The sequence below is a fragment of the Cyanistes caeruleus genome, chromosome 23 (assembly GCF_971803275.1).
Source record: "Cyanistes caeruleus chromosome 23, bCyaCae1.hap1.1, whole genome shotgun sequence".
Taxonomy (NCBI): domain Eukaryota; kingdom Metazoa; phylum Chordata; class Aves; order Passeriformes; family Paridae; genus Cyanistes; species Cyanistes caeruleus.
Window position 1 is genome coordinate 5,758,701 of NC_141723.1, and position 23,759 is coordinate 5,782,459.

Here is a 23,759-nt window from a genome sequence, read left to right on the forward strand (position 1 = left end):
GTCCATTTCCTAACAACACTGACTCTGGAGTAGCCACTCTGCTCTTGTTTAGAACAGAATTAGGGTTAACTCTTTGTCTGTGCTCTACAGCATGCAGTTGAAATATTTAATGTAGTGATTATCTAATAATAATAATAATAATAAAAATAATAATAGTTAGCTTGTTGACTCAGAGTGGAGTAGTGGAAGGCTTTGTATTTATGAATCCCATTAAAAATTGTTCAATTTTAATGATACTGAGATAATTCAGGGAAGTCAATTCAGCTAAGCTGCAGATCTGGTTTAGACCAGAGCCAACCAAAAAATTCAAAATTTTGAATATCTCCACAATTTTGAAAGCACAAGATTGAAGAAAAAAAATTCAAATTTTTTTTTTTCCTCTTCTCACTAACGATTTTTACCACTGGTCAGTCTTCCAGCACTTGTGTAGATTGTGTGATTAAATAAATAAACCTCATACTAAATTTTAAAGCATGGCACGTTCCCCACTTGCCCATGGAGAATGAGTCAGGAATGTGATGGATTTGTGTGATTGTGAGAGAAACACTGAGATGGCTCCATAGCTTTGTGCCTTTCCAGTCAAAACTGATCAATGGAGCTAAAAAAAACCCTCTTTATCCCAGTGAGCATTATTCCATTTATCAATGCATCCTCGTGGGGAGCTGCTGTTGTTCCCAAGATTACCAGGACAAGCTCGAAGAAGCTGCTGTCACATTCTTTGAGATTCCTGAAGTGAAAAACAGGAGAGGATTATAAAATATTTTTATTTTAAATGGCGCTGATGCCGTTTTCCCCTAAAGATTGCGTTGGGCAAAAGCTTGGATTTGGTGGAGCAGGAAGGGGAAGGAGGGAGGGACAGCAGGACAGGGAAATTGCAGTGGTTTGGGAGCCACTGGGAGGCATTTCCAGGGCATTTGTGCAGTCTGAGCTTGTTGGGAGCCCGTTAATTGCAGGAACATTAGTGAGGATGATGGGGCTCAGGCTGAGGATTGGGGATGAAGAATCCCTGGGAGAGCAGGGCTGCAGGAAATGGGGGAAAATCCAGTTGGGAAGAGAGGAGAAAGAGCCTGAAAAGCTGTGCTGCAGCCTCGTGGCCATCACCTGGGGACAGTGGGTGCTGTGCAGAACATTCCAGCACTTCTGGACTGGAGCCTTTGGCTTTATTCCTTGTATTTTCACGTGGCAGTGGGCTGTCAGTCACTCTGTGCTCCCCAGCTCCAGTTCTCCCTCCTTTAACTCATTTTTCATTCACAAATCCATCCTGCTCTCCAAGCCCTGCAGCTGGGATCATCCTGTGTCCCCCATTCTCTCTGCTCCTTCCCAGAGCCCATCTCAGAACCTGACTGAGGAAATGGCACCACAAAAACTCATTTTTTTTCCATCTCTGCTGGAATTCCATCACCTCTTTGTGGGCAGGAAGGATTTTTGTCCCTTCAAGTGTGATTTGAAGGTCACAGAGATGTTTTAGGAATTTTACTGCTCAGATTAACCAAAGACACTTGTTTTCCTTGCCCTATTATTTAAAGTTTCTGTCTGGATGTAAAACCTGACACCATTTTTAATGCCTGCTGGGATAAGTCTGAAGTCATTTTGATTTATTTAACTTCCCTCAAAAAGAAAGTTTCTGTCTATCTTAGAGGGCTTCTCCATGAGGTAATTAGTGATAATTATGGATTATAGTGGCACAGATGAGAATTCTGGAGGTTGGGAGAGTGTCTGAGTTGACCTGGGTTCGTATTTTCATTTTAACCATTTGCTGCTTTTCTTCATTGCCTTTTCCTCACAAATCTGAAGCCTGGAGAGCAGGGGAGGGGATTGAACCCAAAAAAATGTTCAACCCCCAGAGTGTGCGTGTGCGGCTGCTACCAAAATATCTCCGTGTACCAACCCCCAGGCCAACAAACCAACACTAAAATCACCTCCCACCTTCCAAATCTCCTCATTTCCTGGTTTTTGGCAGCATTTTCCAGGGATGCCCTCCCTTTGCTCACCTGATTTCTCTTCCTTCAGCCAGTGCTGCTGCCCCCAGCTCTCGTTTGGCTCACAGTGAGTACGGCAGGGGCTTTGCTCCCGTGTGCTCTGCACGAGCTCCTCACGAGTGTGATGCATTTCTAACAGCCCTGGATGCTTCCCTGCTTCCCTGCAGGGCTTTTCCCACCCCAAATCTCTGCCTGGAGCTGCTCTGCAGCTTCCCAAGGTCGGATTTGCCCTTCTCGTGTCCCTGCCCGTTTGAGGCACAGCGCTGAGAATTCTTTTGGTTGTAAAGGTTTTGTGGGGACCAACAGAGAAATCCCTCCCAGTTTGTGTCCCTCCTGCTGGGTTCTTCCCAGGACTTTTGGAAGCAAAGACATTCCTTGTCCTCCTGCCCTGGAAGTCTTGGTGTCAGTGCTGGCACAGTCTGTGCTCTGGGGAGTGCAGGCTTCTCTCCCTAATAACAAACCCATTTATTTCCTGAGGTGTTCACTTGTTTAGGGTTTTTAGCCCTGTTTTCCTCCTCTCTCTGTGTTCCTGGGTGTTGTGCAGGGAGGTGGCAGCAAGCAGGGGCTCAGATCTCCTCAGGAACTGCCCCTGGAGGCCTCCCAAATATTCCATTAATGGGCAGGTTGGGGCCAAAATGAGGCAAAAAAGGGATATTGGATGCTGGGAGAATGAGGAGACACAATAGCCTGCAGGAGAGATTCCAGGGCCCTGCTTATCTTTAAAGAGGCTTCCAAAAAATTCCCTATCTGTGATGGGAGCTGGGTTCAGGCTCCCTTGGTTGGGTGGTCAAGGGAGAGGAGAAGCACTCAGTGAAGATCCTCATTTACCTGGTGCATGTGTGTGTTTTGCATAATTAATGATCTCTGCAAAGCCAAGTGCTCTCCTGGTGATTTGCAATAATAAAAAGTGTGTCTGTGGGAATGTGAGCTAACTGAGGGGTTCACCTGAGTGGGTTAGGAATGGTTTCCTGAAAGGAAAACACTAAAAGCATGAAGTGTGGGATTGTCTTGTGGGCTGGGCTAGAAGGAGAGTATGGCCAGCAAATTAATTTGTAATTAGTTATAATTAACACTGCATTTATGACTGGCACGTTGCACGGTCTTACACGAGGCTTTAAATGTCCCATATCTGCCAGTGGGCACAGCCAGCGTGCTCCTTGTACAGTAATTTTTATTTTATTATTATTTTTTATTTTAAATTTATAATTTTTATATCTGAAAATCCCTGAAGAGACCTTTTAATTCCCAGCAGGCCTGGAGAGGGTGAAGGGCAGGGTCTGCTCATCATCTTTTATTCCCTGGCAGGCAGAGACTCCCTTCTGGCTGCTCATGTGTGGGCTGGAGAGAGCTTCCCTCAGAGGGAAAACGTTGGGTTCATGTTTTACACAACAGTTTGTTCTTAAAAAATATATATAAATCTTTACCCAGAAAAGCTCCTAAGAGCTAATTAATGATAAACATTTCCCCCAGATTTGTTGGCGTGGGGGTTGTGTGTAGAGGAGGAGGAGGAGGAGGGTGAAGGTTTCCCTTTCCACCTGGAGCTGGGATTTGTGTGTACATTCCCTGTATGCAAATGCTGCCCACATTTGTATTCTGGGCCGTGCTGCAGCCCGTGGAAATGAGGAATTGAGCAGCAGAGGAAGGGCACTGGCACGGGGCAGCTGCTCCTCCAGCTCTGCATCATTTAATTACTGCTGCTGCTGTGGATGATCTGTGCTCTCCCCTGGCCTCACCTCGGGGGTGCAGTGAATGAAACCAGCAGCAATTAGGGACCAGGAGCTGCTCTGTGGCACCACAGAGGCAGGGACAGAAAGCTAATGAGGCTGCAGGGCTCTCCTCACTGCCTCTCCGGGGTTTGGGTGGCATGGGGGAGATGTCTCTGGGCGTGGAGAGGCTTTGGGAATGTCTCTCCTTGGGTTTAACCCTCTGAGCTCGCTCCAGGAAATGGTTCTGTACCAGTCTTGATGTTTTTCTTGCAGCTCTCTCCACTCTGGGACCTGTTTTGCCTTGCAATGGTTGAGCTCACTTGGAAAAAGGGATTTTTTTTCAGGTTGGAGAAGCCTGGTCTAGTGGAAAGTGCCTCTGCCTAGGACTGGATAATCTTTAAGGTTCCTTCCATCCCCAAACCAGTTTATTCTATTTATGCTGCTAACTCTGCCCTTGATCTTCACCTAAAGCTCCTCTCATGAGGACAGGCAGCCTGGTTTGAAATCTCAGGTTGTGTTGAGCTCCCTGGAGTTTGGGAGATGTTTCCTCCTGACCAGAAGACACGGATTTTCCTTCCAGGCAGTCTCACAGGAACTCTTACACCTCCCTCCTTTCCTTCCCAGTGCCCAGAGTTCTGTGAGCCTGTGTTTGAGGAGAATGGATCGAGGGCTCGGCTGTAACAAATGGATTTTACATTTTGTGCCGTCAGTTTTTCCCCCGGTAATGGTCTGTCCTTAATCTTGTCACAGACAAGCACCCAAAAGATTAAAGGTTTAATTCTCTATACATCAAATTAACAGAGCACTGTGGAGTAGCCTCATTAGGACGAGACAGAGGCACACAGGGTGTGAGAAATGCGAGTTACAGAGTGATTTGGGAAGGGAATTTGGGCTCAGTGCTCTGCTCCGGGCTGGCAGCTGATTTTTCCTCATTCCCTGCCCCTCTCCCTGCACTCCTCCATCTCTCCCAGCAGCTGCTGCCTTGCCTGGGCCCCGCTGCCGATGGATTCCCTGTCCTTGGGATTGCTGGGGACGGATTCCCCCTGCTCACCCCCTCCCCTCGGTGGCACTGCTGCCTGGCTCCCACCGACCCCAAATCCTGCCTGGAAAAGTGTCCTTGGAACGTCCCCTCAGCAGGATTTTCTCTTGTGCACTTGTTGTTGTTGTTGTTGAGGGGTCTGTGCTGCAGAGGGAGGACACCCCAGTGTGGGAGCCAAGGTTTGTCCTCGTTTTGGGCTGCTCTGACCCTTTCACCTCCGCTGCCTCGGAATAACAATATTCCCTTTTTCTTCCCAGCAGTTTTGTGGATTCCTCCAGCAGTCCTGGCACACACTACAATGATTTTTGTCCCTTTTGTTCTTTGTATGACTAAGCAGTGACGCAGCTGTGCCTAACACAAGGCCATAACTCAGTGCTTGCTGTGGTTTAATATTCTTATTTTCCAGGCGATTTTACTGTCCCCCCCCAGTGTTTCTGATATATGCTGGCTAATTTAATTTTGCTCCTATTTTTATTTACTCTGTAATTCTGTTGTTGATTTTTTTCCCTTGCCCATTGTTTACATCAGTTTTTTAATTTTTTTGTATTTTCCATGTGACCTCCTCCACTTTCCTTTCAACCAAACTCATGTGCGTGCGTATCATGTGAATTTGTCATGTGGCTTGCATGGTGCTGATGATGTCGTCCTCGCTGGTGAACAGAAGGTAAAATAACTTTGTTCTGATTGGTTGCCTAGATTTTTGGGGTGAGGATTCCCCTCTGGGATCTCCAAATTCCAAAAAAAAAAATAAAAAAATAAAAAAAAAAAAGAAGAAGAAGAAAGGAAAAATTAAAAGAAAAATCCTTTCCAACCGAGCCTTTTTGGAAGAGTTGCTCATCACTTTCTGCATGGGAAGAACTCGACTTCAGTCCTCTGCGCTGAGCTGGGGAAAAACCAACCAAAAAAAATCACCTGGCTCAGTCATTTGCTTCTTCATTCTCAGAGTCCAGCAAGGAACTCTCCTAGGAAGGTGCTAAAAATCCTCTGGAATTAACACCAGAGGCCAAAAATCCTTTTGCCTCTCAGGGTACCAAGCACAGACTCGAATTTGATGGGAGATTAGGGCTCGGATTCTGGGAGCAGCCTCTCTCCTGTTGCTTTAGCAGCATTTGGACCCTATAAAATACACATTTATATAGAGATATGTGCACACAGCCACACTGCACGTGTTTAGTTGCCTTCCAGAATAATCCTGAGTTCTTTGAAATCTGATTATTTGGAGTATGGCACAATTTGATTTAAGAAATAAATATTGTGAGTAAAACTTCAGCGTAGCTCGGATGAGAGCTGTGTTATGAAATACCCTCTCTGTAAAATGCTACTATAAAATCCTCTCTCTGTGTGAAATTCTAGATATAAATCCTGTGAAACAGCACACCCAGGGTTCCTGGGGGGAGCCAGACCTCACACAGTTCTCACCAGAGGTGCTGCTGCTCTTCTCCTGCCAGAGCCCCTCGTTCCTCCCACGGAGGCTCTGGGAGCCTGGCAAGGCTTGAACCTGAGCTCAGCTCACAGGATCCCCAGCAAATCAAGAAGCAAATGATTGACCCTGGCACTTTGTGGAGATGGAATCAGCCTCCAGCAAAGTGTGGGGTGGTGAGGAACAATTCCTGTGATTTTTATGACTTCGCTCTGTGCACAGTCTCAGCGGGGGGAGGGAGGGAAGCTCCTGCTTTTCTGCTGCCCCAGCCAAAGGAGGAACTGTAAGAACCAGGCAGGAATTGGCTTTTTACAATCCAGGAGTTCTGGAATCACCTTTTTGTCTGGGATCACCCCCAGGAAAGGATTCAGGCTGGGGTTTGCCAGGAAAACAAAACTAACACCAGTAACCTTCCCACATGAGTGCATGCACAGAAGAGCCCCTGCCCTGCTCTCTTCCCTCTCTGCTGGAATTCCAGGAGGATGGGAGGCGTGCCTGTCTCGTTTCTGCACGTTCTGTTTGTGTTCCTTATTTCTGCTGCTGGTGTTTGCTCCCCTCATGTGCACCCCGACCCCCAGCCCGTTCTTGCTCTGGTTTTCCCCTCCTGGAGGCTCTCCCTGGTGTCTGTTCCCAGTTCATGTGGTGCTCAAAGATGGCAGAAATCAGCCTTTTCCTCCTTCCTCTGCTGCAGAATTTTCCAGTCTTCCTCTCTGAGCACAGGGAGCAGGATCTTTCCTTGCTGCCAGCTGGGCAAGGATTTAAGCTCAGTTTAAAGTGCTGATTTTTAATTTTCTCTTTTCTCCCCACCTCAAGCTGCTTCCACTCCTGGTGCTTGTGGCACCCTCTGAAAAACACAATAAAGAAGTGTCCTGGGGGGAATTTTGGGCATGGCTGAGCCTCAGTCCCTCGGCATCACCACCAGGAGCACAAGGTCCTGCGTCCCTCCTGCACAGAGAGGATTTAAATCAGATATTTGATGATATTTGATGATATTTGATTTGAAATCTGGGCTCTGTGGAGCTGCTGGCTGTCACCCAGCCAAGCAGCAGCAGCAGCATGTGGGGTCCTCAAAGGGTTCCCCTGGTTTAAAGGTTGGGAAGGGCTCAGGAGGGTGGGACAGGCTGAACTCTGCCCTGGCATGGAGCACCCCTGCCGTGCTGTTCTGCATGTCTGAGCATGAGCCCCTTCTCCTGCTGACCACCTTCTCTCTCCAGCTACTCACATCTTCACTCATTGTAGGGTTGCTGATTCTGCTGGACTAAACTTTTCCCACTAAACTTCTTCCTCCTCTGTTTGACACACTAACCCAGTTTTCATTTTACAGCCCTGTGTTTGGATTGCATCCACCTGCTTGAGATAAATGAAATAAACACACATTTCTGGAGAGAAAACTGTGCTTTACCAGGGCTTGCACTGCTCCACCTGTTGGTTTTCAGCACTTAGGAGCATTCTCTTCTTTAAAGGGAAATGTTTCTCAGAGCAGAAATGAATTTAAACTATTGGGGGGAGGAAGGAATGAATCAGGAGCTAGAAATTAGATAATTCAAAGTGAAGAAAAGGAAGAAAAGTTTCAGCTGAGCGGGTAATTAATCATGGGAACGGCTGTGTGCAAAGTACAGCAGCATCTCTGACATTTAAAATGGAGAATAAGCATCTTTTCAAAGGATGTTCTTATGAGTCTTGGTGCTCAATCACTGGGAACAAGATTCCAGGCTGTGTTAGATAAAAGGTTGTGTAGGTGCAGCGTTCCCTCGGCACTCGGAGATCTCTGTCCTCGTTACTGATTGTCTGTGAGGCTGGGCAGGGAGCAGGGAGACGCTGCTCTCCTTGTGTCCCTGTGCCCAGGGAGGGCAGGGATGGGGCTCTGCTGCTCTGGGGAGGCTCAGGGGGCTCAGGGCTGCCCCTGGGAGCTGTTTTGGGGCACAGGGACAGAGCCAGGCACTGCTGCTGCTGCTGCTGCTGGGAATTCCTGGTGACTGTCCAGGACACTTCCTGCAGAATGGCTCCTGCCACACAGCTCCACAGTCAAAGGCAGGGGCTTTGTGTGGTGTTTGTCTTTTGGGATTGAGGAAAATAACATCATTGCTTGTTTAACTGATGTGTTCAGTATGCCCAGGTGAGGATGAAGTTTTCCTGTTTATTTGTGCCTTAAACCACACTTGTGTCACCTTTTCATGTTCAGTGTAGACTGAGAAAGCTGTCCCAGGGTGGAATCCACAGCTGGAACGTCCAGGGGGTGTGGGAGCCTTGCAATAAGGGGATAAAGGCAGAGGAGAGGATTTGGAAAAGCGAAATGTGACCTGGAATAAAGGAGTGTTGCCTCTCCACATCCGTCAGAGGAGTTGCTGTGTTGTTAAACACAAATGTGGGTGTCCCACACCCCTGGAGTGGGATTGATTCCCTTCTGGGAACAGTGCAGCAAAGTGGGATTCATCTTAAATCTCAGTTTCAGCCCAGGCTTTCCCATTGGTATTTCACCAAAAAATTGTGCTCCTGTTCCTTTGAAAGGGAGGAGGGAGGGAAAGGATTTCAAATTCCTCTGCAGATGAACTTTGGAAGGATGTTGGAAGGTGAAGCTTCCTGTGGCCACTCAGGAGTGCCTGTGCTGCCCATGAGGAGCTGGACACAGATCCAGGGCTGTGAATCTGGCATCAGACCTTCTGCATTTGGCTTTTCCAGCAGAGGTTCAGGGTGGGATTGGGATCCTCCGAGGGACTGGGTAGGAGGAGCAGTGTGGGAGCTGGGCTTGTGAGTCAGTGTGCCCTGCAGGAGCAAGGGACACTTCCATTTCCTGCTGGTGGCAGGGTACACTTTGGGAAATGATAGCCTTTTTCTCCAAAAAATGGTTATTCCAGAAGAGTGAAGGGGTTTCTCTGAATCTCTCTCCAGTATCCACTGGAGTTCCACTGCTGCAGGCTGAATGAGGGGATGTGCTCTGGGGTTCTGTTCAGGTGTTCTCTCATTTAAGTGGTCTAGCAGCTCAGAAAGCCCTAAACAAATTCAGAGTGCAGCCCTGGGTCTGTCTGAGGGGCACAAGGTCCTTTTCAGTGGTGCTCTTCACATCCCATCCCACAGGAGCAGCTTGCCAGGTGTTTCACAGCAGTTCCTACAACAAAAGCAGCGAGGAATTCCTCGTTGCTTTGGGATTTTCTTGGGGAGGGGGGATCTTTGTCACTCTGACTCCATTCCAGCACATGCAAAAATGGAAATTTGGTGTTTCAAATGCAAGGAATACTTGGGTGTGGCAAATATTTCCCTCAGACACACGGTGCCCTCTGTGTCTGGGTCAGCTCATACCCCGAGCTGAGGATAATAAAGCGTTCTTGTGATTGTTATGAGCACTTTTTCCTTGCTAATGCCTGTTTATTTTTTTCCACAAGTAACCCTGAATGTTGTTGCAGGGGAACCCAGTGCCCCCAAGCTGGAAGGTCACATAGGAGAAGATGGCAACTCCATCAAAGTGAACGTCATCAAGCAGGACGATGGTGGCTCCCCGATCAGGCACTACCTGATCAAGTACAAAGCTGTAAGTGTGGCACAGCCCAGGCTGCCCTGGGCTCAGGGAGGGGCTGCAGTCAGCAGAGAAACCTCTGTCACTCCCCTGCTTTAAATGGGAGTGCTGAGATGTCAGGGAGCACTTTGGCACAACTCGCAGCTTTTGCCCTCTGAAAATAGTTTAGTGGTGGGGAGAAGTGAGAGGAGGAGGTGAGGGGATTTCTTGTCAGAAAGAACAGGGTTCTGAGCAGGAGAGAGGCTGCTTTGGCATCTCACCCTCTGTGCCCAAGAGCATGTGATGGTGTCAGTGAATCCCAGAATAGCTGGGGTTGGAGGGAGCTCCACAGGGACGTGCCCAGGTGGGTTTGGGATGTCTCCAGAGAGGGAAACCTTCCGTGGGTGCCTGTTCCAGAGCTCTGCCACCCTCCATGGGAAGAAATTCTTCTTCATATTGGGGTGGAACTTGTGTTTTAGTTGGTGGCCACTGCTCCTCATGCTGTGACACGGAACAGAGCCTGGCCCTGTGCTGTGACACCCTTTGGGGGTGTCTGTGTGGGGTGACAGCGCTGCTGAGCCCCTGGGGTGCCCCTGGCCCTGGCTGATGCCTCATGACGCTCCTGGAGCAGAGCAAAGGAATAAAGGTGGGATTTGTTAAAAGCCCTTCCAAGGATCACCTTGGGCAGTGCAAGCCACCCAAGATGGGCCCGGGCTCAGGAGTTTCACACTTGGATCAGTTCTGGTCCATTTCCATCTCGGGGTGAATTGTGCAATTGCAGCTGCAGGTGATGCAGTCCCATCCTCCCAGATTGCTCTCCTCAATTCCCTGCTGCTTGTGCTTTTTGGGGCTGGAGCTGCAGCGCTGCCCTTGGCTGTGGGGCTGGGGAAGGATTGTTGTGTGTGCCTGAGCTGTGAGGAGAACTGGCTGACACTTTGTGTGGAGTTCAGAGTCAGCTCCCAGTGCAGAGCCAGGGAAACACAAAAGCTGAACCTTGAGGCGAGCTGTGCTCTGTCCCTCCCTGCAGAAGCACTCCTCGGAGTGGAAGCCCGAGATCCGGCTGCCGTCGGGCAGCGACCACGTGATGCTGAAATCTCTGGACTGGAACGCCGACTACGAGGTGTACGTGATAGCTGAGAACCAGCAGGGCAAATCCAAACCTGCCCACTACGCCTTCCGCACCTCGGCACAGCCCACCGTCATCCCAGGTACCGCTGCTCTGCCTCCTCCTGCCCATTAATGCCACACAGCCGCCCTAATGTGCCCCAGTAACCCTGACAGCTCGCTTGCTTGAAGCCCATCCTCTCATGGTTGGTCCCCCACCCCGAGCTGAGGGTCGTGGCTGTGTGCATACCTGTGGCAGGTATGTGGGAGTGCTCCCTGGCAAATCCCTGCCTGGCTCTTCCCAGGGGGTGTTGGCTTCTTGTGTTGGGTAGGAAAAGCTTTCCCAGAGCAGAAAGTGGAATTCCTGTTTTACGCCCTTCAGCTCTGCTTTTCACAAGGCAGGTTTCCCAAATCTCCCTCCCTGCTTCTTTGTCCATCTTTGGAGGAATGGAAGCACCAGGAGTTTGCTGGCAGTTGGATGGGAAGGCAGTGAAAATCTCTCTTTGAGCATTTTTCAGTTCAAATTACCAAATGACAGTCATCACAATCCAGTGTTGAGGAGGGCATTAGGAAAAAAGCAACTCAAAGGCTTCAGGATGCTGCTGGAAGCAATTAAAACAGACTGTACTTATTAGTGTGCTCATAAAGTGAGGGATAAGAACAATTCCTGCAGAAACCAAGCAGAACTCTCAGCTGGGAAACTGAAATTGAGCAGTTTGTGGCAATCTGTTGAAAGGACAGTTAGGATTTCTTTTCTAGATGTGGACATTTAAAAAAAAAGGGGGGGAAATCCACACAAAGCAACCAAAATGTGAGGATGGGATTGCTGGAGTAGCTGTACATGGAAGTTGTGGTGGTTAAAGACAGGGATGCTGAGCCTGGGTTGGTGCTGCCAGCCCATCCTGAAGGGATTTCATTCTGATTTCATTCTGTTCATGTTTTCTCTTGAAACTAGCGAGTTTCCTTCAGTCTTTCCCCAAGAATTGAGTCCCTGCTCCCCTGTGCCCGTTCCCTGGCTGAAGGGAACAGCTCAGCCCCTGTGGGAATGCTGCAGTCCCCCTTGGCTGAGGCAGATCGTGGTGTTGAGCACAGAAATGGGTGAAAAAGTGGGAAAAGTGGGACTGGCAGTGAGGAGGAGGGAGATGGGGCAAAGGAGAGGCTGGGGGTGCTTGACCAGGGCGTAGTTTTGGGTGGAAGGACCCTCAGTAACTCATTGAACACCTCACTCTGTGCTTCTCATTTTCAACAGCTCTAATCCTTGCTCCCCCTCTGAGCCCTTTAAATCCATGTAACACGTGCAGGACCCTCAAAAATCCAGGGAAAACCCAGTTTTTGTTGCCAGGGGTGAAACTTGTCTGGCCCCCCTGAGGTTATTCCTCACTTAGCTTGGTGTAAAGCACAGGAGGGGCCGGGATCTGAGGCTGCCCCTCCAATGCTGCACAAAACAAAAGCAGTTTTGGGCTGGAATTGAGCAGCTCCTCAGAAAGGGCTGTGTCCTTGTGCAGTGACGTGGTTCTTGCTGGGTTTGTGACTCGTTCTCCTGGGTTTTTTGTCATTTTTGGCCTTCCAAGGTGCCCCAGACTGAAAACACTGGGGAAAATATTTCCAGTATTTCCAGGGACCAGGTTGGTTTTTCCTCTGCTGTGCAGCCCCACAGGTTTTATTGGCAAACTGCAGCAGGGAGGAGGCTCTGTGTGTTCCTTTCCTCGTTGTACATCTGGCATCTCTGTGTTTTTCTCTCAGATGAGCTGTGCAGGAGTCAGAGGCAGTGCTGTAACAGCCATTGCTGTGCCTGACAGCAGTAACCAGGGATTTCCTGCAGGAAAATGTGCTTTTATTGTGTGGAGTCCTTTGTTTCCCTCACCTGTGCAGAGGCCTGAGTGGCTGGAAGGATAAGGGTGTTATTTTCAGTAATAATAACAATAATGATAATAATAATAATAATAATAATAATCACACTGGCATTGGAGTGGTTCCCGAGCAGCTGGGAGGCTGAATGGCAAAGTCAGAGGATTCCTGAGACCTTGGTGCTCCTTCAGGATAATGTGGATTTTTTATCCAGGCTTTGGGGAAGGGCTTGGACAGGCAGGTGGATTCTCTGCTGCACCAAAGCTTTTCTTGTTTTCCTTTTTTCCCTGTTAAAGGCTGTGCTCTCAGGCTCCAGACACATCTCCCTGTCTCTCGCTGAGCCCCTTCTGTCCCATCATTTTTAATCTCATTTGCTTGCAAACCCCACCCACCCTGCCTTGGACCCTGCTCTGCAGCTTTGGGCTTTGCTGAGCTTCTGCCCCTTTTGTGGTGAATGTGCTGCTCCTTGAACCCTGAGCCATTTTAATTTACGAGATTAAATAAACCTTTGATTCTTATGTTTTCTGTATTTATGACCTAATTTTTTTTATCTATTTTTCTCTCTCTTTCTCTCTCTCTCTCTCTCTCTCTCTTTTTTTTTCTTTCTTTTTTTCTTCCTCTCTTCCTTTCTTTCCCTCCCCTCTCCCTTTTTTCCCCCCAATTCCTCTCCTATGTCTGTCATCCATGGTCACCTTGGATCTCACGGGGAACATCCACGCTTGCCACATGCACCAAATTTGTTTTTAAAACAACCATATTCCCCCCTCCTGGGAACCATTGTCTGGCGCCTGCAGCGACCTTGGGAAGTCCATCAACGTCGTCCTCCTTTGTCTCATTGCTTCTTTCTGCAGTGACTCTGCTTTTGCTCTGTTAGAAACTTTCCAAAAAAAAAAAAAAAACAAAAAAAAAGAGTCAAATAAAGCAATATTTGCTTGGGAAGGCCTGGGTCCCACCAAGGTGTGGAAGGAGATAACTTTGCTTCAGAGGATCGTGTCAGTTCAGAGAACAAAACAAAAAAAAAAAAAAGAAACAAATGCAGAACACTTAAAAAAATATGTTTAATTTGAAAGAGTCAGTATTTTGTAACAAGGAAAAAAGGTTTAAGCCAAGTTTTTTCTCTTTAACATTTTTTTTTTTGTTACTTGTAATGAATTTGCCCTTTTAAATGGCTGTAAAGAAAGATTTTTTTTGGTGTTGTTTGCTTGCTGTTTTCATCAAAGGAAGGTGCAATGCTGAAAGCCTTTAAGATCCTGCTTTTTACTGATTTCTTTGCACATCTGGTGCTGATCTTGTGCAAAAGGAGGCCCCATCCACAAACCCAAACCCACAGACTGTAAAAAGAAAGAGAAGATTTGTCAGAGACCATCCTGCTGATTGCCCAGATGTCTCTGGGGGCTTTTGCATGCGGATTCAAATGTCTGGAAGGTTTTCCTGCTGTGCTGGTCTGACTAGAAACATCTGCTGGGATCACACTGGGGGCACTGCTGCTTTTCCTTCTCCTCCTGGGCGACTCCTTGTCCCTCCCTCGTGTGCAGATTCCTCCTGGAACACAAATTCCCAATGCTTCTCTAACGCTGCCTGGATTTCCACTGCTGTGTTATCACAGAGAAATCCCTTTCCTCGCTGTTCTAACAGAAAAATCTTAGCTTGGATGGAGTTACCCAAGCAGCAGAATTATTGTTACTGATCCTTAATAATATTCCTGGTTAACTGTGCGTGTGACAGGATTAATCCATGGTCTAAACTGGTGCACTAGAGCCAGCTCTGTTATCAAATCCTGGCAATTTCCTTCAACAAAATTCAGATGATTTTTTGCTTTGCTTCTTTAAAAAAAAAAAAAGAACAGAACTCCCCATCCCCGCACAAAAATAAAACCACAAAAAAATCACAAAAAATCTGACACAACAACCCCAATGAAGTGTTTGGGATAGGAAATCCATTGGGATAGGAAATCCATCCCCTCTGATGCTGTCCTAAAATCAGGGAGCTCTCCCTTGAATTGTGTGTCCAGAATGTCTCAGACCCTCCCAGCTGGGTGGGATTCATCTTCCTGACAGAATTCTCACAGGGACAAACTAAATCCTGTCCCCACTGATGTCTGACTCTGCCTTTCCTGCTCTGCTCTGTTTGTTCAGACCTCGTTCTTTATCAGTTCTGAACTTTTCTGTCTGGGTTGTAAATGAAAATTTGGTGCAGGTGTCACAGAAAAAAAGCCTGTGGATTTTTATTATTTTTTAACAAAACCCCCTCATTTCTCATTTCTACTACTCTGTTGTAGAGTGCAGACACTTTGTGAGAGCTTTGGAGTTTGCTGAAGTGCAGCAAAATAATGCTGATGCTAAGAAATGGTGTGAGAAGTGGTGTGATTTCCCCTCTAACTGGATTAACTGAGCTCGCTGTAGATCTGGAATCAGCTTTTTGTGGCTTTCCCCACAGAGGGAGGTCACTGCCTGAGGCTGAGATGTTTCTCACCAAAATCAGAGTTACTAAAATTCTCTAACTTGGTGTGGCGTGGAGTGGAGAGAGAGCAGCCCCTGTGGAGGGGGTTCTGTCCCAGGAGAGGATTCTCTGAGGCAGAGCAAGCAGCTGAGACATCCTGAATGGGGCTGAAATGAATCCCAAACCCAAGAGCTGTCAGGAGCCCATCCAGCTTGGGACACAGACAAAAAGTGCTTCTTCCTGTTTGCAGAAATCAGGAGCATAACTGGGGTTTTTAGCACTATTTTTTGCAGGTTTGTAACACACCAGGTACCACAGATCTGTCAGACCCTCCAGGTCTCATGTCCAAGGTCCTAGGCTGTGATGTGAGTAAAATAAAATTGAAATAGAGTTTTTAGAAAAGGCAGAGATTCAGATCTGGAAGCAGGAGATGCTCAAACACTGGGATTTTCATGCCAGCTGCAGTTCCCATGTGTGTGTGAGGGGCTGCAGAGCCTTGCACCGTTTTTAAAGCCCCTCCACATTCTCAGAGTTGTTTGTCAGGGATTTGTTTGGCTGTTTTCATGGGCAGGAAGGTTTGAGAACGCCCTGTTCCACCTGCAAGTGTCTGCACCTCCAGGGTGCTGGGGAATAAAATGAAGGTTTTATCTAAAAGGTTTTAATTTAAAACAACTTCTCCCAACTCTTGGAGCTGCTGGAGTGGGGTCAGATTTATTCCAGGAAAGAGGATTTTGGTGTTATTCTGTGTTCAGCCTGGAGGAGAAGCTTTGGGGTGACCTCAACCTTCCAGGACCTGAAGGAGCTGACAGGAAAAGGGGAGAGGGATTATTTCCAAGGGATGGAGGGACAGGAAAGGGGGAATGGATTCAAACTGACAGAGTGCAGGGTTAGGTGGGATCATGTGAAGGTGAGGAGGATGGAATTCCCAGAGGAGCTGGGATCCCTGGCAGTGCCCAAGGCCAGGCTGGACGGGGCTGGGAGCAGTGGGAGGTGTCCCTGGACATGGCAGGGGTGGGATTTAAGGTCCCTTCCAGCCCATTCTGGGGTGTTTCCATCCCCTGACATCCCCAGGACAGTCCCAGGGAAACAGCAGAGCCTGGAGGAGCAGAGCACTGAGGTTCCAGCAGGAATTCAGCGAGCTGTGGGATATCCCCCCTGCCCCAGGCTCTGTGTGCTCCCTCACAGATGCTGAAATGTGGATTTCTGCCACGGGCAGAGAAGGGTCCCTGTCCCCAGGGTGAGCTGGGGGTGTCTGAGGGAGCAGCTCTGCAAAACCTCGTGCAGAGGGAACTTCTCAGCGTGCACCGAGAGCAGAGAGCTTCTCTCCTGGCTTCTGCTGCTGGATGCACAGAATGGATTTTTATTTGTTTTGTCCGTTCTTCTTTCTTTTGCCAAACCCTGTAGGACCTTTGAAATGCCTGGAGTCCCTCCTGCTCCTCTCCATCCTTTTTGTCTCTTTGCCTGTGCCTGGACATTGTGTAGCTGAGACCCCTCTGGGAAGACACAGCTGAGCTCTCTCTGCCAGGGCAGTTTTTGTACAGAAAATAAAACTGCTGGCTGATTTTCCTGTGCACTGTAAAAAGAGGGGGATTAGAAAAGCCAGTCTTGCAGGAAGCTCGTTTTCCGTTGGAAAAACGTAATTTGTAATTAATAAATTCTTCACTTCTTTAGAATTAAGGACTCCAGAAGTTCTTTAATGGTTTGTGTTTCCTTATTTAACTGGGGGAAATGTTGTTCCTCTTAGTCCTGAGAATGGCAAAAGGGTTGGACGTGGATCAGGTCAGAAATGTCCAACATCAGTTTATTACATTTATTTCATACACACAGTGGGAGCAGCTGCTCCACAGCCCATTTATTTATACGTTTCTTTTGTACACAGGGTTGGTTTAGGCCCCAGAAAACCCTTCAGGGATGTCTGAGTATTAGTTTCATTAAATACAACATAAATCCAGCTACAGGATGGAGGGGAATGGTTCTTGAAAGTATTTGTAGATCAATTAAATTTAATCAGATGGGACAGTCTGTGAAAAGAATAATCTCCACTGTGGTTCCTGCATTTTATAGGAACAGCAAATTCCCTTTACAAGGAAAAAGAAAGGCAACACCAAGAGCCTCCCAAGTTCATGGGGTCGTGGAGGATTTTTTTATTATGTTTCCTTACTGCCAGTCCCTGGGAGGTTTGGAATATCAGTTCACACCATGAATTGGGATTTATGAAACCACAGCTAATGGAAAAGGTTCGAAAGTTCCTGCAAATTGCAGGGCTCTCTTACCAGCCTAGAAACCCAAATTGCAGGCAATTACCTCGGCCCAGTTTCGTTGTCTGAGGTGTAAAATCCCAGAATAGCACAAAAACAGGGACATCCCTCTGCAGGCTTGCCCTGGTTCTCCCCAGCTCCATCATCCTCCTGCCAGGGCAGAGGAGCAGGGCAGGGCTGGAGGGGAGCAGAGGGGTCTGTGCCTGTCAGAGCAGGAATCTGGGGGGGTGACAGCTCCTGGAAAAGCTGGGGAGGGGAGAGGAGGCAAAGAGCAACACCCTGCTGTGAGTGGAATGTTCCAAAAGGGGAAAATTCCAGCTCTGGAGGCACCCAGGGATGTCTGATCCCGGGATCCTGCATGGGAGGGGTGACAGCTGCAGGAGCACAAACACATCAGAAGAGGGAAAATCCACATCCTCCTCACTCCCTGCAGGCATCAGAGGGGGGTTAATTCATGTCTTTATTCAGCTTGCTGGCAGGGGCTGGACCTGTGATGCCAAGTGTTGGTCAGGTGCCTCTCAGGGGTTCTCTGTACTTGTCCTGCTGGAATCTGCATTCCTTGGTCCATCTCGGGGTCACAAAACGGAGCAGCCCCTCTCTGTTGGTTCTCAAATGCGTGGCAGAGGGGGTGGCTCTGTCTGCAGCCCTGGGAAGGCTCTTTCCACCTGTCCACATAAATGGGGCTGAGGGGATGGAGGGGCTCTGCTGGGGGGTCTGCAAAGCAAAGATTCCAAGGGTTTGGGGCTCCAGGGGCTGGGACAGTGAGGGGCTGGGGAGCCATGAGCAGGTTCTGGAGAGCTGGGTCTCACCTGGGCCCCAGGGAAGGGTTTAACCCAGTTCCACCACCGTCACCCAATGATTTGCATCCCACCAGGAAAAATCCTGCTGCAGAGTCTGGGCTTTGCTTCCACTGCTCCTTGGGCCAGGCTTTGGCAGTGCCAGAGCCACTCTGGACCTTCCTCTTGAGGAGGAGGGGGTGGAGGGAAGCAGGAGGAGATTCTGCTGTTTGCTTCCCAGGGATGGGAAGAGCCCCCTCAGGTCCATCCTTTCGGGCAGGGTAAAGCACTGGTTATGGCACAGGGCTGACAGAGGGTGGACTTCCCGAAAAATCAACTTAAGCCAAATCTGAGCCCTAGAACCTCAAATTTTAACCCGAACGCCTTCTCTTCTTCTCTCCCGTGGTCTCTGAAGCCAGCACTAGCCCTACCTCGGGCCTGGGCACTGCTGCCATCATTGGCATCCTCGTGGTGGTCTTCGTGGCGCTGCTGGTGGCCGTGGATGTCACCTGCTACTTCCTGAACAAGTGCGGGCTGCTCATGTGCATCGCCGTCAACCTGTGCGGCAAATCCGGCCCCGGGGCCAAGGGCAAGGACATGGAGGAGGGGAAGGCGGCCTTCTCGTGAGTACTGCCCCCAAATGCCTCCCTGTGTGCCCACCTGGCAGGACAGGAGCTGCCTCGGGGAGCAGGGGTCCCTCATCTCCCTGGGGAGGGGGCTGGGGTTTGCTTGGGGCCTGCAGGAAGGTTCTGGAGTTGTTCCTCTGGCTTTTTGTCTCGTTCCTGTTGGTAGCCATCAAATAGGTGCTGGACATCCCAGTGCTGGACATCCCAGTCATTCCAGTCATCCCAGTGCTGGACATCCCAGTCATTCCAGTCATCCCAGTGCTGGACATCCCAGTCATTCCAGTCATCCCAGTGCTGGACATCCCAGTGCTGGACATCCCAGTGCTGGACATCCCAGTTCTGGACATCCTAGTCATTCCAGTCATCCCAGTGCTGGACATCCCAGTCATTCCAGTCATCCCAGTGCTGGACATCCCAGTGCTGGACATCCCAGTGCTGGACATCCCAGTTCTGGACATCCTAGTCATTCCAGTCATCCCAGTGCTGGACATACCAGTCATTCCAGTCATCCCAGTGCTGGACATCCCAGTGCTGGACATCCCAGTCATTCCAGTCATCCCAGTGCTGGACATCCCAGTTCTGGACATCCCAGTGCTGGACATCCCAGTCATTCCAGTGCTGGACACCCCGTGCTGGACATCCAGGGAGTGCCTGGAAGGAGCAGTGGCCGCGGGGAGCTGTCCCCGCTCTCCCCGTGGCCGTGTGTCCCCGTGGCCGTTTTGAGGCTGTCTTTGCAGGAGGAGCCTTCACTGCCCTTCCCTCGTTACAGGAAGGATGAGTCCAAGGAGCCCATCGTGGAGGTGCGGACGGAGGAGGAGAGGACCCCCAACCACGACGGGGGGAAGCACACGGAGCCCAACGAGACCACCCCGCTGACAGAGCCAGAGTATGTGGCCTTAGGCAGCCCTAGCACAGGGTCACTGCATTGCCCTCAGCTGCCCTAATCCCTCAGGAACACGAGTTAGGGCAGGAAGAGAGGAAGAAAGGTAAAATCTCCACGTGCCAGTGAGGAAGTGCCTCCTCTCAAGCTTCAGTGGTTGCTGCTTCCAGCATTGGAAGGGAAAGGGGAAGGAAGCAGAGGTTCCTGAAGGGCTCTGCCAGCCTGTCCAGTGTGGAGATCCAGCTCTGTCCGGGGGCACTGCGAAGGATCCGGAGCAAAATGAGCCCCAGCTGGCAGCGAGCCCCGTCCCAGCAGTGCTGGGTGAGAGCTGGGGGAGATCCTCCCCAGGAGCTGGGCCCTGCAGCTGGAGTCACGGCCAGGCTGAGCATTCCAGGGGAGGCCTGAGCTGAGCTGGGGCCTGAGTCTGTGGTAATGTGATGTGAGAACAGGAACTGGGGTTTGCTGGGGGCTCTGCAGGCCTTCAGACAGACCTGCAGCAGGACAGGACAGGACAGGTGAGGGGCTGGATCAGGGTGCACGCTGGCACCGTGCTGTGTTGGTGGCAGGTGGCACAGGGCCACAGGCTCGGGGAGTTGGCAGAGAGCTGCCTGGAGAGGTCATGACCGAGAGGCTGAGAGGAGATTTAGGTGAGAAGAGTCTCTGCAAGCAGACAGGATCCCATTTGCCTCAGCCCACGTGAACGAGCCATTCCTGCAGGTCACGTCCTCTTGGCTTTTTTGCTCTTCCTGATTATCCTGAGCCATCCCAGCCTCGCTCCCTTTGCATGTCTGACCTCTGCAATCTCTGCTCCTGAGTCCCTCTCCACGTCATGTGTGTGTGCTGTCCTCACTCTCCCTCTCTGCCCCTCTCCCCGCTGTCACTTCGGGCCTTCATTGTCTCTCTCTCTCTCTCTCTTTCCCTCTCTCCCTCTCTCTCTCTCTCGTCCCCGTGTCCCCCTCGCAGGCACCCCGCCGACACCGCGGCCACCGTGGAGGACATGCTGCCTTCTGTCACCACGGGCACCACTAACTCTGACACTATCACTGAAACCTTTGCCACGGCCCAGAACAGCCCCACCAGCGAGACCACCACGCTCACCTCCAGCATTGCCCCTCCGGCCGCGGCCGCTCCCGACGCCAGCGCCGCCGCCCCGGCCCAGGCCACCCCGGCCAAAGGCGAGGCCCCGGCGTCGCCACCGCCGTCCTCCTCCGCCCCCAAAGTGGCCCCTCTTGTTGATCTCAGCGATCCCCCCAGCTCTGCTCCGGCCACCAATAATTTATCTTCAAGTGTCCTGCCGGGGCAGGCCGTGCTCAGCCCCAGCGCCGCCGCGGCCGACGCCACCAAAGCCGGGAACAAGCCGGCCGCCCCCAGCCCTGCCAACCTCAGCAGCCCTTCGGCTCCCTCGGAGCCCAAGCAGGAGGTGGCCAAGAGCCCCGAGAAGGAGCCTGTGCAGCCCAGCGCCGCCAAGAGCCCGGCAGAGACCCCCAAGAACCCGAGCAGCGTGAAGAGCGAGGCTGCCTCGGGCAGCGCCGCCAACCCCTCGCAGAACGAGGACTTTAAAATGGACGAAGGGACCTTCAAGCCACCAGACATTGACCTTGCAAAGGATGTTTTTGCAGCTCTTGGCACTGCTTCTCCTCCTGCTGCCAGCGGGGCTGGTGGGCAAGCCCCCGAGCCTGCTGCTGCCGCTGCAGACGGCTCTGCCCCCGCAAAGACCGAGTACGGCCAGCTTTACTCTTGTGTTGGTTGTGTGCTGTGTCCCTCGTGCCCTGGTGCTCGTGCTGTGTCCTCTGTTGGGTGTTCTCTTGACTGACCTCGCTGTTTCCTTAGCCAGCTGCCTCACCCCAGAGCCCACGGGGTGTTGGAAGGTGCCAGGAGGAGAGCAGGAATGGGCTGTGCCAGGGAGGCAGAGGAAAGGAAGCTGGGAGTTTATCAGAAATGTGTTGTTCCTCAGGCTTTTGGGCAGCTTTGTCTATCCTGGGTTATTCTTTGCTAAAGAAGAGCAGAAATAGTCCAGTTTGGTGGAAAGAGCTTTTGGTGTGAGGAGGTTCTGGATCCCCAGATCCCATCTCCCGCAGGCCAGAGCAGCCTCGGGGCTCGCTGGGGGCCAGGCTGGGCACAAGCAGTGCCAGGGTGCCAGCTCTGGAACCTCTGGAGCTGTCCCCAGGCTGGCAGGAGCCTGGCTGAGACAGGGGGGAGCACCCCGAGCTGGGCAGGAGAGAGAAAACAGCAGCAGGGGGCTGGGGGAGGGTCCCAGCTGTGCTGCAGATGTTGGGCTCTGGCTGGGCTGGCACTTGTCACCTCCCTCACGCTTGTGAAGATGTCTGGGACAGAATTCCTGTCCTCTGTGCTCCCCTTTCTCTGGGATCCTGGGGATTTCAGGCCTGGCTGTCTGTAGGAGCACAAAGAAAAATGGGATTGCTGCTGAATTATCAGGGAGTTGGGTGCCAAAGCCAAATCCTTCTGCAGCTGTGTGAGGTTTCCTTGCTGCTCCTTTTTGCAGCCCTGCAGCTGAGCCCTGAGCAAAGCCAGGGCAGGAAAAGCCGAAAATTGGTTAATCTAGAACTGAATGAGCCAGGGCAGAGGAGCTGAGCTCGGTTTTCCATATTCCTGCGTCAGGAAATGCTGGTTTTGCTCTCCCAAAGCGAGTTGTTCCCACACAGACTCTTAATTCACTCCTCCCCCCGTGGCTAACTGAGCCCAGCCCGCGTTTCTGTGCCTCTAAACTCTGTCCCTCTGGTTCTCCTCCCCAGGAAAATGCCAGCAGAGGACAAAGGCGCCGTGCAGGACAGGAAGAGCCCCCCAGCAGAAGTGAAGACGGTGCCCAACGAAGCCACACAAACAAACGAGAACGAGAGCAAAGCATGATCAGCACCGGCAGAGGGGACGGCAGAAACCTTCACCGAGCATTGAAATCACAACCCACACACCCATCTCATTCCTCTAGTGTCTGTTGCCTTTTTTTAAAAAAGAAAAACAAACAAACAAACCAGAAAAATGCATAAACGGGGGGAGGGAGGGAATGTCTCTTTTTTCCTTTTTATTTTTTGTTTTGTTTTGTTTTGTTTTTTCTCTTCTTCTCTTTTTTGGTTTTGATTTCTGTTTTTTGGTTTCGTTGAGATTCCTAGACAGGTTCTATTCGTTGTGCACTTGCTTTTAAAAAGTAAACCATGTTAAAAACAGGGTTAAACCCATCACCAAATCAGGGCCCTGCTGGCCCTGTGTATATTCAAACAAGCAGACATTGCAACGCTGGTTGCAGTGTGGTTGGGAAACTCAAAATCAAGGTAGTGCTAGACACAAAAAAAAAAACCACAAAAAAAGACAAAAAAAAAAGAAAAAAAAAGAAAAGAGACCCTGTTGTTTCCTTTGTTAGTATAGCAGAGATAACCACTGTGCTGCTGGGCACGGCTGGTGCTTAAAGAACAAAGTCCACAATTTATTTTTATACTTTTCAGTCGAGTTTGAAATATGTAAAGCCTCATAAATAAGTTATAATTTCTGTTCACCTTGTATCTGGTCAGTATGCAAAGTGTCTCGAGCTCTTTGTGACTGAATCCTGCTCTCCACGTTAGACCTTTATTTGGGGTTGATTATTATCTGTTTTTTAGGAAGAATGCCAAAATTGCAGCTTTGGGGGATGTATTTCAATTTGCAGTATTCAGACTCTTACATTTCTTTTTCAATTTTGCGTTCAATTTTGTTTTTATTTTCTTTTTGTTTTGCCAACTTTGGTTCTTTCCAGTGTTTACAATTGACAGATATTTTTTAAACTTTTGTTGTGTTGAAATGGATGTGTAAAATAGCTGCCTTTTTTTTTTCCTTTTTTTCTTTTTTTTTTGTTTTTTTTTTTTGGTTTTTCAGTCAATCCAGTCCTGTAGACACTAGGGTAGCAGCATGCTTGCTTTGCAAAGGGAGACATTTTCAACCATGGATGTTTACAGTAGTCGTTTCCCCTTTTCTCTTTTCTTAATTATTGTTATTATTATTATTATTGTTATTATTATTATTATTATTTCTTACTGGAGTAAGAAGAAAAGCGATGCTGGGGTTTGGTTTGGGTTTTTTTTTGGGGGGTGGGGGTGTTGAAACCACTTGCCACCACTCAAGGGCTTTATCCAGCAATCCCCAAACCTGCTTGGGGTGAGGGAATTGCTGGAGAAAATCCTTCTGTGCTTAAATTTAGTTTGAAGT

The 23,759-nt window shown here is 49.8% G+C and overlaps 1 protein-coding gene across 6 annotated transcripts in view; it reads left to right on the plus strand.

The window, feature by feature from the left end:
• The window catches only part of NCAM1 (neural cell adhesion molecule 1), a 79,538-nt gene extending 57,035 nt beyond the window's left edge, over positions 1-22,503 (plus strand). For 2 of the 6 annotated variants that reach the window (XM_086861479.1, XM_086861478.1), the window contains 6 exons: positions 9,546-9,670; positions 10,662-10,842; positions 18,475-18,682; positions 19,455-19,571; positions 20,529-21,284; positions 22,319-22,503. In XM_086861479.1, coding sequence (XP_086717605.1) covers positions 9,546-9,670; positions 10,662-10,842; positions 18,475-18,682; positions 19,455-19,571; positions 20,529-21,284; positions 22,319-22,433 — 1,502 coding nt within the window. In that variant the 3' untranslated portion in view covers positions 22,434-22,503. Of the gene's footprint in view, positions 1-9,545; positions 9,671-10,661; positions 10,843-13,380; positions 13,526-18,474; positions 18,683-19,454; positions 19,572-20,528; positions 21,285-22,318 lie in introns of those variants that run through there. The other 4 variants (XM_086861481.1, XM_086861480.1, XM_086861483.1 and 1 more) reach the window with 2 other exon arrangements.
• Positions 22,504-23,759: the final 1,256 nt, after the last annotated feature.